General features: G+C 45.3%; 1 protein-coding gene and 1 pseudogene across 2 annotated transcripts in view; both read right to left on the bottom strand.

The window, feature by feature from the left end:
- The window catches only part of ARG2 (arginase 2), a 33,556-nt gene extending 29,227 nt beyond the window's left edge, over positions 1-4,329 (bottom strand). Inside the window, exons 1-2 of one of the 2 annotated variants that reach the window (XM_003824076.5) lie at positions 4,023-4,329; positions 3,144-3,216 (exon numbers count right to left, since the gene is read on the bottom strand). In XM_003824076.5, the coding sequence (XP_003824124.2) occupies positions 3,144-3,216; positions 4,023-4,133 (184 nt within the window). In that variant the 5' untranslated portion in view covers positions 4,134-4,329. Of the gene's footprint in view, positions 1-3,143; positions 3,260-4,022 lie in introns of both variants that reach the window. The other variant, XM_034937144.1, reaches the window with a different exon arrangement.
- Positions 4,330-4,550: 221 nt separating this feature from the next.
- Positions 4,551-13,107, bottom strand: LOC100967479 (high mobility group protein B1-like; annotated as a pseudogene).
- Between the last annotated feature and the right edge of the window lie 1,317 nt (positions 13,108-14,424).

The following is a 14,424-nucleotide window of genomic DNA, read 5'->3' as shown; positions in this document are numbered from 1 at the left end:
CAATGCCTTATCATTTCTCTTAGGCCCTCTTAAGCCCAGGAGTTCGGGACCAGCCTGGGCAACATAGTGAGACCCTGGCTCTACAAAAGAAAAAAAATTATCCAGGCATACTGGCATGTGTCTGTAGTCCCAGCTACTCAAGAGGCTAAAGTGGGAGGATCGCTTGAGTCCAGGAGGTTGAGATTGCAGTAGGCTGTGACTATGCCACTGCACTCCAGCCTGAGTGACAGAGTGAGACCCTCTCTCAAAGAAAAATAAAAGGTGGCTGGGAGCAGTGGCTCACTCTTGTAATCCCAGCACTTTGGGAGGCCTAGATGGGCAGATCACCTGAGGTCAGGAGTTCGAGATCAGCCTGGCCAACATGGTGAAACCCCGTCTCTACTAAAAATACAAAAATTAGTCAGGTGCAGGGGCAGGCACCTGTAATCCCAGCTACTTTGGAGGTTGAGGCAGGAGAATTGCTTGAACCCGGGAGGCGGAGGTTGCAGTGAGCCAAGATCGCATCACTGTACTCCAGCCTGGTGACAGAGCGAGACTCCATCTCAAAAAAAAAAAAAAAAGGTTACCTGAGAGTACTGTTGAGTGTCCTTACTAAGCCCAAGGAAATAAAACAAGCCCAGACACTAAGTCAAATACATTCATTCGAGAGAAAACAGGAAATTTAACTCATGCGATGGTAACACCAGCAGCCTGTGACATCAGAGCAAAGGCAAGGAACAAAGGGATTGTGAAAGTTACCTTTCCATGAGTCTCTCCTTTGAAATTTGATCCATGCTGTTTATTTGAAAGTGTTCAAAACACTCAAGTTATCTTGGTGCTGTTTAGGAGCAGAGCAATTGAAATGTCTCTTGGTACTTTTCTCCAATATATTCCAGGAGATTAGCCAAAACCACATGCTAGAAATCTGCTGAGAGCCACAGTTTTATTTAATAGGCTATGAGATTCTATTTCAGACTGCTGGTGATACTGAGCTACCAATCAGCTACATGGTAAGGATATAATTGTACAATTAAATATATTTGAGAAAAAAAGTCAAAGGGAAGGCCATATAAACTGAAGCCTCACCATCACTTTAGGTTGGAGTTTAAAGAGGAAGCAGTAGAGGGAGTAATATTTACAGGAGAATGGCTTCCCCTGGGTTGGAGTGGAAAAATACCAAGAGCTGTGACAGGAAAGGAAGTCTACAAAGCATGAGTAAGAGAAGCTGCTACAAATGTGCCCTTCCCCCTCATTCAGCAGCCTCAGCTGATTGTTATAGAGGTCTCCTCCAGAAGAGGCTGAAACCGCTTCTTGTCAGGAGTCTCTTAAGGCAGAACCTACAGACGGTAGAGCAATTTGAGCAATGCTTGGCCGAGTTCAGATGGACTGCAGAGATGTCTCCAGGATTTAAAAATAGTGATAACCAGAGATGGTCGTCTTCAGTGTAAAATGATTCTTTTAAAAAGGCAGTGTGTACAAGCTATTTTAAGAGACAGTATGCTCATTTATGGGCGGGAATAAAAACTTCCTCCCATTAATTAACTTGCCACACATTAAAAGAAGACTAAATCTTAGCAGTTTGTCTTTAATCTTCGGTGGTGAACTTGGAGAGTTATTAAAATGACTAAGAGAGGCCTTAGTAAAGAAGAAACTGCAATTATTTAATAAACAAGGTTTGAGTATTGAATCCAAGTCACCATATCCATATGTAGGTGGAGGTACATGAAGGACACCTCAACTCAAGGCGGTTTCAGTGACTTCATTATTCCTCTGGCTTTTGGAAGGAGATGACTTCACTTGGAATGGACTTATGACCAGCAGAGAAGAGTTCAGAGCAACAGTGGGGAGTTAACTTAGATTCTGTGTTATTATCTCCATAATCTCCGTGCTGCCTCACATTTTGCACTTACATCACCAGAAAATATATGTGAATGATCCAAACATGAACAGAGCAAATGGCCTTGAACAGAGTCTAGAAACATTTAGATTGGATATAAAGAAGAACCTTCCTGCCATAAAGGTATTTATTTATTTATTTGAGATGGAGTCTCACTCTGTCACCCAGGCTGGAGTGCAGTGGCACAATCACTGCAACCTTTGCCTCCCAGGTTCAAGCAATTCTTCTGTCTCAGGCTCCTGAGTAGCTGGGACTACAGGTGCATGCCACTATGCCTGACTAATTTTTGTACTTTTAGTAGAGAAGGGATTTCGCCATATTGGTCAGGCTGGTCTCGAACTCCTGACCTCAGGTGATCCACCCACCTCGGCCTCCCAAAGTGCTGGGATTACAGGCATGAACCACTGCACCCTGCTTATAAAGGTATTCAAATTTGGTGCTGTTACTAAGAGAAGGGTTCTCCCTTACTATAGAAATGGCATTTATAGCTGGGCACAGTGGCTCATACCTATAATCTCAGCACTTTGGGAAGCTGAGGTGGGCGGATCACCTGAGGTCAGGAGTTCAAGACCAGCCTGACCAACATAATGAAACCCCGTGTCTACTAAAAATACAAAATTAGCCAGGTGTGGTGGCATGCACCTGTAATTCCAGCTACTTGGGAGGAGAATTGCTTGAACCCAGAAGGTGGAGGTTGCAGTGAGCCAATATTGCATCACTGCACTCCAGCCTGGGTGATGGAATAAGACTCCATCTCAAAAAAAGAAAAAAAAAAGAACACGGAAAATATAGATCTAAGCCTATTAGTTCTATATAAGATCAGTGAGCCTATAAGACCTATATTACTGCTTCCAGTAATAAAGATATTAACCCTAGAGAGGAAATAATTTGAAGACAGAAAACTGGCGAGACTGATGAATCATAAGCATCTCAAGATGGAGTTAGGAAAATGGAATTTTAAGGGGAAAGGTTGACTGTGCAGTTGAAGCTGGAGCTAGTGTTCTTAGCATCACTTGCATTCCCTGGCAGCTGTTCAGACCTTGCCTCACTCTACCTCCTTGCCTTCCAACACACTCTTTATTGCAAGAAGACTTTCCCTGATGACTCCTTGATAGATCTTAAGCCACAGATGGTATCCAAAGGAGGATGCGGGATGTGGCAGACTGTTCCCAAACACAAAGCTGTGTAGTCCCTGGATGTCAGAGAAAAGACTCTGAAGTGGTCTATTACTAGTCCTGCACTAATATCTAAAAATCTAACCACTTACCCAAACTGGAGAGCCTTTTCATCAAGCCAGCTTCTCTTATGGCAGCGGGACCATGCTCCACTCCTTTTCTTTTCTGTCAGTCACACAAATTACACAATTAGAGGTAGAGAAGGTGTCTGGAAAAAAACCCATTTGGTACATTTAGTTACCAGCAGGTTCCTCTGAAAACCTGTGACAGCATCAGCCCTTCCATCTATGACTGTCCTTCCAACTCCATTGTTGGAATCACATCAGCTGCCCAAGCCAAGACGGGAGAGGCTGAGCCAGGTTAGGATCCGGGAGCTAGGCGTGTGTGGGGCTGGCTCGGGCCAGAGACTGGGCTTCTGGGCTTCGAGATGACTGAGCGCTCCCGACTGCAGGTTTCCTTCATTGAAGAGAACAAAACAGCTCCTCCCCGCCTCCCGCGCTGGAGAGGCCAGCTCCAATTTCCCTCCCAGTTAATGCTCATTCTGAGTGAATGGATCCAGAAGACTTAAATCCTAGGTCCCTACTTTTAACCTCCTCCATCGATTCTCCACCGGGGATTCTGACCAGTTTCGCCTCCTCCAGCCCCTCCAAGGAATCCTCTTCCTCATTCTCTCCCCTCCATTACCCCAAGCTGCATCCACCGTTTTCTCGGTCTTTCTGGGGAGGCCGCAGAAACACACCCTCATCCCAAACAGGGTGCCCTCCACCCCTCCCTCCCTCCCTCTCCATCCTCTGTCGGAGGAAATCCCACATGCTCCCACGGTGCCCAGTGGCGGGAACCGGCCAGCTCTTCCCCTCGCCATTTCTCCCCATCCTCTCCTCGCCTCCCGGTCCCCCGCACCCTACCGCCGCTGTCTCCAGGTTCTAGGGGGCGGAGGATCCTGCCCGGCGGTGCCAGGTGCCAGTTCTCACCTGCCCTTGTGAGAACGGGGCTCCTATCACAGCCACGGAGTGGACAGATTTCTTCAGGATGGAATGCACTCGCGTCTGGAGGAGACGCGAGAGGCTGCCCCTTAGGGACATGATCCGCAGCACTGAGAATCTCCAAGGCAGAGGCTCAGCGCGGTTGGAAGCCGGGAGTGAGCGCCACCGCCCGCCGCTGCGCTTACCTACCCGCGCCAGCGTCCGCCCGCCCCGTGACGTCACCGCCACATTGGCCCCGCCGCCCGCGCCTCCAACCAGCCCCCGGCACACCTTCTTCGCAGGCCCCGCCCACCGCTCTGCAAGGCTGGGACATGCCTTCGATGACGTCACCCCACTCTGGCCTGTGCTCTCCGGCCAGGGACATGCCCCTGCCGCTGACGCCAGAAGGCCAATATCCGGGTCTGGCCAGTAAGAGCGCGGTGACCAACAGGTGTGTCCCTTCGCGGGAGGCGGCCGGCCCATGCCAGGTTCCTGAACTTGGCGGAACGCAGGAGCCGACACCAATCTTCACGCCCGGCTGATGCTGACTCTACAGATGGGCTGGCTGGGTCGGGCCTGGTCTGGCCCTGCCTAGTCAAAGCCAGGATCCATCTGCTTCGTTCTATCTCAAAGCTCAAAGCCCAGGAAACACTCTTAGACTGGGCATCAGTGAAATTTGGATTCGGAGATATAATATAGATGAGAGCTCTCTGAGCCGGGCACGTTTATAAAGAGCCATCTACCTTAGGTATTTTGAATGAAAGAGGTTAGGATTTACAAAGCAATTACCTTCTAGATGTTTTTAATTCTTTACCTGAATAACGGGAGCGCTGGTTATTAAAAAAGCAAATATAGCAACGTATTTAGACTATTTCTAAGCTAAAGAGCTGTAAGTACTAAGTAACTAGAGTTTTAATAACGAATAATAATTTCATAATCTCAGCATTCCAAGAACTTTACCCCTCCAATTCTATACCACAGGTTACTTTTTAAAGAGAAGAAAAGATCAAAGACATAAGTAATTTTCCCAGAGCCACATAGCTTGTAAGTGGCAGAGCTGACTCCACATTCCAAGTTCTTAACCAAGACACCATGGCATGCAAGAATCTGACATTATTTCTACCAAATAAATTTTTTACATAAACACCTGAAATTTATTTCACCTCATGTCAATTTACACACTGCTCTCCAAAACAGTTCAGAGGTCTCCATGGCAACACCATAACTCCAAAGGAGTTTTAGTACCCTAAGACATTTTATTTTTAGAGGCTCTGTTGTATATTGTCTCCCCCTGCTGGTTTAACAATGATGTCTTTGAGGCCTTAGCAAAATAACCACTGTAAGGCAGTGGTTCTGAAAGTGTGGTCCCAGACCAGCAGCATCAGCATCACCTGGATACAGCATCAAGAAGAAACCGGCTGCACATGGTGACTCACACCTGTAATTCCAACACTTTGGGAGGCCAAGGCAGGAGGATCTCCTGAGCCCAGGAGTTTGAGACCAGCCTGGGCAGCATAGTGAGATGCTGACTCTACCAGAAATTAAAAAAAAAAAAAAATAGCTGGATGTGGTGGCATGTGCCTATGGCCCCAGCTACTTGGGAGGCTAAAGTGGGAGAATCTCTTGAGCCCAGGAAGCCGAGGCTTCAGTGAGCCATGATCACACCACTGCATCTCAGCCTGAGTGACAGAGTGAGACCCTATCTCAAAAAAATAAAAATAAAAAGCAGCAAGAAACTTCTTGCTTCTTGAGCACCTGCTGTGGGTCACCAGATACTTGTTAGAAGTGCAAATTCTTGGGCCCCACTCGCGAATTTACAGAATCAGTAACTCTAGGGGTAGGGCACCAGTAACCTATGTTTTAACAAGCCCTCCAGGAATGGGTGGGGGCGTGGTCAGGGATTCACAGTCACAGATACTGTCATACTTGTTCAGTTCATTGAAATTATGTTGATACTTTTGTATTTCTTGCCCATCACTACATTCAATTTTTTTCCCCCTTTACTAAATGTTTTCTGAAGTTGATACTGGCACAGGTTGCCTCAGGGCTTCCTGTGCTACTGCAAAAACCTCTTGCTTCCACTGGGCACGGTGGCTCACGCCTGTAAAACCAGCATTTTGGGAGGCCGAGGCAGGTGGATCACCTGAGGTCAGGAGTTTGAGACCAGCCTGACCAACATGGAGAAACTCCTGTCTCTACTAAAAATACAAAAAGCTGGGCATGGTGGCGGGCACCTGTAATCCCAACTACTCAGGAGTCTGAGGCAGGAGAATTGCTTGAACCTGGGAGGCGGAGATTGCGGTGAGCCAAGATTGTGCCATTACACTCCAGCCTGGGCACCAAGAGCAAAACTCTGTCTCAAAAACAAACAAACAAACAACAAAAAACCTCTTGCTTCTTGAGCATTTACTGTGGATCACCAGACTGACCTTTCCAAAGTGCTACTTTAATCCTGCATGTCATTTTCAGTGGTTTTCCACTACCTATAGTTTAGTCAGAGATAAATTACTAGTTCCACTTTATTATGCACTGGGAGAGTGAACAGGAGATTGTTATACAGGTTGAGCATCCTTAATCCAAAAATCTAAAATCCAAATCCAAAATTTCAGCACCTACATGATAACACAAGTGGAAAATTCCATACTGGACCTCATGTGACCAGTCCCAGTCAAAATGCAGTCAGTTTGGTCCGAAGGTAGTGAGTTACCTTAATAGATTGGTCACAGTCAGTTACAGATGGAACACCTTGTTCTATTTTTTTCTCCCCTTCTCACTACTGCACTTGACTAGTCTTAAAAAAACAAAAACAAAAACAAAAAAAGGCTGGGTGCAGTGGCTCATGCCTATGAGCCATGATTGCACCATTGCATTGCAGCCTGGGTGACAGAGCAAGACCCTGTCTCTAAAAAAAATAAAAATAGGGCCAGGTACGGTGGCTCACGCCTGTAATCCCAGCACTTTGGGAGGCCGAGGTGGGTGGATTGCCTGAGGTCAGGAGTTCGAGACCAGTCTGGCCAACATGGTGAAACCCCGTCTCTACTAAAAACACAATAAAATTAGCGTGCACCTGTAATCCCAGCTACTCAGGAGGCTGAGGCAGGGCAATTGCTTGAACCAGGGAGGTGGAGGTTGCAGTGAGCCGAGATTGCACCACTGCACTCTAGCCTGGATGACAGAGTGAGGACCCCATCTCGAAAAAGATAAATAAATAAAAATAAAAATAGAAATAAAAGAATGCAGTCAAAACTTTGTTTCATGAACAAAATTATTTAAAATATAAAATCACCTTCAGGATATGTGTATGAGGTGTATATGAACATAAGTAAGTTTCATGTTTAAAGTTGCATCCCATTCCCAAGATATCTCATATGTATATGCAAATATTTAAAAAAAAACAAAAAATCTGAAACACTCCTGATCCCAAGCATTTAGGATAAGGAATACTCAACCTGTAGTCCTATTATCTTTAACAATTCAAATTATTATTTATTCCATGTCTGAAATAGTTTATAGTTCATTTTTAAAAGGACAACAATAATAAAAATTGTATGTACTTAGAAGCATTCAGAATGTCAACAAACAGCTGCAACTTTTTTTTTGCAATTACAGAGTATTCAGTTAACAGAACAACAATTATTTCATATAAGCTGCATCAGAGACAACTGAAGATGTAAAGCTACCATCCCATATATAACTAATTTGTGCTGTGCACCAACGAAAACCTGCTTTAAATTTCCATGTCAATTTACAGCCCCCACAGTGTACCAAACAAGGTACAGTATGGAGGCTATTAAAAAAATCACCAGGACAGGGCTATCTAATGACACATTTGGTAGTGTGTTAACTGTACAAAAAAAAAAAAAGACAGTGTACAGTTTAAAAACAAGTCTTACATTTCAATTTTTTTTGTCTTTAAAGGAGTGAGTTGTGTACAGGGGGGTTAAATGCTTTAGTGACAAGAAAAAAACTGCACTCGAACTTATTCATCATCACCATCTTCTTCATTTTCCTCCTCCTCATTCTCTCCCTCTTCTTCCTCTTCTTTCTTTTTCTTGCTTTTTTTAGCCTCAACAACTCCCTTTTTGGCTGCATCAGACTTTCCTTTAGCTCAATATGTAGCAGTATCCTTTCTGTATTTTTCCTTCAGCTTTGCAGCCTTCTTTTTAAGGCTGCTTGTCATCTGCAGCAGTGTTATTCCACATCCCTCCCAGTTTCTTCGCCGAATCACCAATGGACAGGCCAGAATGTTCTCTTTTGACTTTTGGGCCACACGCAGAACAGAACAAAAAAAAGGCTGAAGGAGACCTCTTGGGTGCATTGGGATCCTTAAACTTTTTTTGTCTCCCCTTTAGGAGGGATATATGTTTTCATTTCTCTTTCATAACGGGCCTTGTCTGCCCTTGCCATAGCTTCAAATTGTCCTTTCTCTTTAGCAGACATGGTCTTCCCCCTCACTGAGCACTTCTTAGAAAACTCTGAGAAGTTGACTGAAGCATCTGGGTGTTTCTTCTTACGCTCCTCCGGACAAGTTTGCACACAAAATACATACGATGGCGTTTTGCCTCTTGGCTTTTTAAGATCTCCTTTGCCTATGTCTAGTTATTTTTCCTCAGCGAGGCACAGAGTTGCCTAGGGCCCATCCGGCTCTCACTTGCCCCGGCACTGTCTTTATGGAGCTCAATGTACTGCCTATAATTCATTTTTAAAACCCCAAAGTTCATAAAACAGCAACTCAAAGCAAAACAAAAAACAAACCCCAAAATTGAAAATGAATATCTGCTTTTATTTTCAGAACCGGCATTTAATTTAAAAATCTGTTTTCAAAAATGAAATTCTAAAGTCATAAAGAATGAATTAAGTTTAAAAATTTACTTTAAAACTTGTACCCTGTTAGTGCATAGCTCTAGGACCCCTTCTCAGGTTCAAACCAGCTTGCTCTATTTTTCTTCTTCCTTTGTAGGAGAATCTAGAGATTCGGCCTCTTTCCTTTAATCACGTGGCTGCCAACACACACTCTATCCCTTAATAGGTTGCTGGGAGTTGTGGGGTGGGGAACTGTGAGGGAGTGGGAATAAGTAAGACACAATTGTCAGGTTTGCTGATTTCTGGGGTGTAAATACTTTCTTATTTATGAGCTCCCGTTGTGATGTCACTGAACATGGAGTTGTGAAGAGGTGCTCATTTATACAGTATTTCTACCATACAGATACAATCAACACAAAAAAAAAAACCCTCAAGGACATAAATAATAGGAAGACATAGTAAAATAATTAGGCAGTGATAAGTCTGGAGTCTATATTATCTTTGGTTTTAATATAATTTATGTAATTAAATTATTACAGGCTGGAGTACAGTGGCACAATCACAGCTCACAGCAACCTTGACCTCCTGGACTCAAGCAATCCTCCCACCTCAGCCTCCTGACTAGCTGGAACTACAGGTGCGTGCCACCATACCCAGCAAATTTTTTTTTTTTGGAGAGATGGGTTCTCATTATGCTGCCTAGACTGGTCTTAAACTCCTGGGCTCAAGCGATCCTCCTTGCCTCAGGCTCCCAAAACTGAGATTACAGGCATGAGCCACCATACCCAGACTGTAATCTGATTCTTAATGAAGGTTGTGTTCGACAAGTGGCTCACAAAATTCCTAAAAATTGCAAGCTGCTAAGAGCAGGCTCTAGCATACCATTGTTTACTGCAAATCCAAGGGAACTCAGAGAAGGGTAAACTACAAATTCTCAAAGGCAGTGTAGTGGCAGAAAAGTGTGATACCTTTCCTCATCCATCGTAGGGAACAGCCACCACTCCTATAGCAAATGACAGATTAACAAGAGAGAAAAGAACCAGGTGCAGTGGCTCATGCCTATAATGCTAGCACTTCAGGAGGCCGAGGCAGGAAGATTGCTTGAGCCCAGGAGTTCAGGACCAGCCTAGACAACATAGCAAGACCCTGTCTCTACAAAAAATAAACAAAATTAGCTGGGTGTGGTGGTGTGTACCCGTAGACCCAGCTACTCAGGAAACAGGAGCCAGGAGGATCCCTTGAGCCCAAGAGGTCGGGGCTGCAGTGAACTGTGATCATGCCACTGCACTCTAGCCTGGGTGACAGAGAGAGACCATGTCTCAAAAAAGAAAACAAAACCAAAAGAAAATTATAACAAATTTATTTCATCAAAGTTTTACCTGACACTAGAGCCTTCAGAAATGAAGACCCATTATCCCCCAAAGCAGGGCGCCACAGTGATTGCAAAGCGGTAGTGATTTGTAGTTGTGGATGCTGAAGTTGTGTGAGATGTTGATTCTGAACCTCTGTTTGGCAATCTTTGAATCTTCTTGGTTAATATTGTTTTGGCAAATACAGGCTGTAATGGTTAGATGATGGCAGTGTTTATGGGTAACACATGTGCACACTTGGCATTGATAACCCTGTTTCCCAAATACTCCCCAGATAAACTTCCTGCAGTAAGAGCAGTAGGTGGGCTGCCTCAGGTATGTGAGAATAATCTTGTTTCCATTGATCTGTTTTATTGGTGGGGAGGGGTTGGGTTTGGAGACATGGTCTCATTCTGTCACTTGAGCTGGAGTGCAGTGGTACGATCATAGCTTACTGCAGCCTTGAACTCCTGGCTCAAGAAATCCTCCACCTCAGCCTTCCAAATAGCTGGAACCACAGGACTGCACCCCCACTCCTGGCTAATTTTTATTTTAGAGACAGGATCTCACCATATTGCTCAGGCTGGTCTTGAACTCCTAGTCGCAGATAATCCTCTCACCTCAGCCTCCTAAGTACCTGGGATAACAGGCTTGACCCACCATATCTTGCGCTATTAGGGTTATTACCACAAATGCTTTCCTCTCTGGCTGCAGATTCACCCAGCCTTGGAAGGTGCTCAAGGTGTTGGCCATGCCGGCAGTGCACAGCCACTCCCAGTGAAAAAAAAAAACAAAAAAATAGCTCAGAGCAATCTTTTGAATCTATGCTCCTGTATTGCAATCCTCAAGCTTGGCCCAAATAAATTCTCTAGTTATATTAATTTTGCCTCAGCTTCTTCCTTTTAGTCCACACTGGAGTTGTTACCAGGGCAGCCCTAGAAATATAGCTGGGAAAGCTCACTATTTTCTTTCTTTTTTTTTTGAGACAGAGTCTCCCTCAGTCGCCCAGGCGTGCAGTGGTGCGATCTCGGCTCACTGTAACCTCCACCTCCCTGGTTCAAGAGAGTCTTGTGCCTCAGCCTCCGGAGTAGCTGGGATTACAGGTGCCAGCCACCACCCCTGGCTAATTTCTTTTTGTATTTTTAGTAGAGATGGGGAGGGTCTCACCACATTGGCCAGGCTGGTTTCGAACTCCTGGCCTCCAGTTATCTGCCCACCTTGGCCTCCCAAAGTGCTGGGATTACAGGCGTGAGCTACCGCACCCAGCCTATTTTCTTAAACCATAAACAGCTGTGAAAGCTCATTATTTTTTCTTAAACAGTGTTTTTCTAGTCTTTTTATCTATAGGTACCTTGCTTAAAAGAACACCAGATGACCTGAGAAGCCACAGGAGCTTCAGAACCCTTCGTCAATTACCAGAGGAAGATAAGGCTGGTGCAAAACTGGTGCCAACCAGAACCGGAAGCTCCTTGTTACCTTTAGATCATTAAGATATCATTACAATATCAAAATTCCACCCATAGAAAAAAATGCCCACCATTTTCTGAACATGCATTGTATGAAGATGCATGTTTATGATCTTGGGCTCCCAGCACATATTTACATACCTCCCCTTCCCTCATCTAACTCCATAAAATTCCCCAGCTTCCTATGGCTCTGGGAGAAGGTGTCTTTAGAGCAGGGGTCCCCAACCCCTGGGCCATTCACTGGTACTGGCCCGTGGCCTGTTAGGAACCAAGTTGCACAGCAGGAGGTGAGTAGCAGGTGGGCAAGCAAGCGAGTGAAGCTTCACCTGTATTTACAGCTACTCCCCATTGCTGGCATTACTACCTGAGCTCCACCTCCTGTCAGATCAGCAGTGGCATTAGATTGTCCTAGGAGTGTGGACCCTATTGTGAACTATGCATGTGAGGGATCTAGGCTGCATGCTCCTTATGAGAATTTAATGCCTGATGATCTGTCACTGTCTCCCATCACCCATGGATGGGACCGTTTAGTTGTAGGAAAACAAGCTTAGGGCTCCCACTGATTCTACATTATGGAGAGTTCTATAATTATTTCATTATATATTACAATGTAATAATAATAGCAATAAAGTACACGATAAATGTAATGCACTTAAGTCATCCCAAAACCATCCCCCCACCGTGGTCTGTGGAAAAATTGTCTTCCATGAAACTGGTTCCTGCTGCCAAAAAGGTTGGGGAACATTGCTTTAGAGCAAGAGCTCTCTATTGTTGGCCAGAGATAAAACCTGCTTGCCTTTTGTTTTTCCAATTGGTTGTTTTTTCTTTGCAACCGATACAAAGTAGGGAAAGAACTCAGTTTACCAGTGATACAATTACAGGGTACATGTGGCCAGGCGTGGTGGCTCACACCTGTAATCCCAGCCCTTTGGGAGGCTGAGGCAGGTGGATCACCTGAGGTCAGGAGTTCGAGACCAGCCTGCCCAATATGGTGAAACCCCATCTCTACTAAAAATACAAAAAAAAAAAAAAAAAAAATTAGCCAGACGTGGTGGCTGTAGTCCCAACTACTCGGGAGGCTGAGGCTGGAGAATCACTTGAACCTGGGAGGTGGAGGTTGCAGTAAGCCGAGATGGCACCACTGCACTCCAGCCTGGGAGACAGAGTGAGACTCCATCTCAAGAAAGAAAAGAAAGAAAGATAGAAAGAAAGAGAGAGAGAGGGAGGGAAGGAAAGGAAAGAAAGAAAAAGAAAGAGAGAGAGAAAGAAAGAAAGAATTAATTACAGCGTACACGTTTACATGAAGTGCTCATAGCCCAGGGGCATCTTATGGATGACGGCCGCCATCAGTGGCATTAGTGTAGAGCTCCTCATTGTACATGGGTTTGGTGGTCCTCCATTGGTGCTGGTCTGGCCCACGTGCACCTCGTTCACACTCACCATCAGGTACGGCTCCAGCAGCTGGTGGCCCTTCATGAGCAAGTGGCACAGGTATCACAGCCTGATGGGTTCTTCTTGCCTGCTGCCCTGAAAAAAACCATCGAGAACCGCAGAAGTTGTAGCAAAGAAATAATTTAATTAATAATTGCAGGGTCAAGCCAAGTGAGGAGAACAGGGAGAAATTTCTCAAACCCCTCTCTCCAAGAATTTGGAGGCTAGGGTTTTTTAAGTGTACTTTGGTAGGCAGGGAGCTGGGGAACTGAAATGATTGGCTGGGGATAGAATCACAGGGGCCTCTAAAACTGTCTTAACACAGCTGAGTCAGTTCCCAGGAAGTGTGGGTGGTGTCAGGACCAGGGGGCCTCTCTTGATCTACTGAAATGCTAAATCTGAAAAGGATCTCCAAGACCAGGTCTCTAGGTTTCATAATAGTGAGGTCATCTATAGGAGTAGTTGAGGAAGTTATCAATCTTGAGACCCCCATTACATGACTTTGGGGCAGTAAGCAACTTACAGAAAACAGAGGAAGCAACAGCAGCTCATTCTTTAACTATGTTCAAGCCCCTACCACAATTCTTCAGCAAAGTTCAAGCCCCTACCATAATTGTAACCATGTCATATGAATGTGGCTTCGATCTCCGAACAAGGAGGGGCGTCAGTTCTCCTTGCCTCAAAGTTTAGCTATAAACTAAATTCCTCTTATAGTTATCTTGGCCTCTGCACTAGAATATACAAAACAAAAACAAAAAACAACAAAAACCCCCAACCAATTTAGCTTGCAAGACTAGTAGCAAAATGGAGTCAGTCATGTTATATTTCATTACTTAAAATTCTGCAAAGGTGGTTTCTCAGGGAATGTGGATCCTTGAATAGCCATTTAACAGCCTGGTGCCGGACCATAGACTGGCGCCTCTGCCCCCCGCTGGCAACCCTCGAAGCAGCCACAGGAGTGGAGGCAGCCCTGGGGAGAAGCAGGACACAAACGGCCCTTGACTAGCCATTCTGCCTTCTCCGTTGGCCCTTCTCCTCCTCTCATTCCCTTCATCCCTCCCAAGGTTGAAAGGAAGGGACCGGGCTCATCAGGGAAGCCTGTCCCTTTCAATCTCACAGCGCTTCCAGGGGCCTTGTGCAGACTCGCCCTTTCTCCAGGGCCAAGAAACTCCTCTCCTCTGAAAGCTGGAGCTACCAGTCCCCTTAGTGCCAGCCCCTAGCGGATCCCCACCCCGTTCCCCTTCTTCTCTTCAAGAATATGTTTTGTTAAATTGGCCTTTTGTCCTTGGTTGCTGAAACAGCTCTGGAGCAATAAAGGTGAAAGGCTCTTGTTATTTATAATGAGCCCCTTTCAACCACATC

Source organism: Pan paniscus, chromosome 15 (assembly GCF_029289425.2).
Source record: "Pan paniscus chromosome 15, NHGRI_mPanPan1-v2.0_pri, whole genome shotgun sequence".
Taxonomy (NCBI): Eukaryota; Metazoa; Chordata; class Mammalia; order Primates; family Hominidae; genus Pan; species Pan paniscus.
Note: the sequence above shows the minus strand (reverse complement) of the source record. Positions and strands in the feature narration are given on the sequence as shown.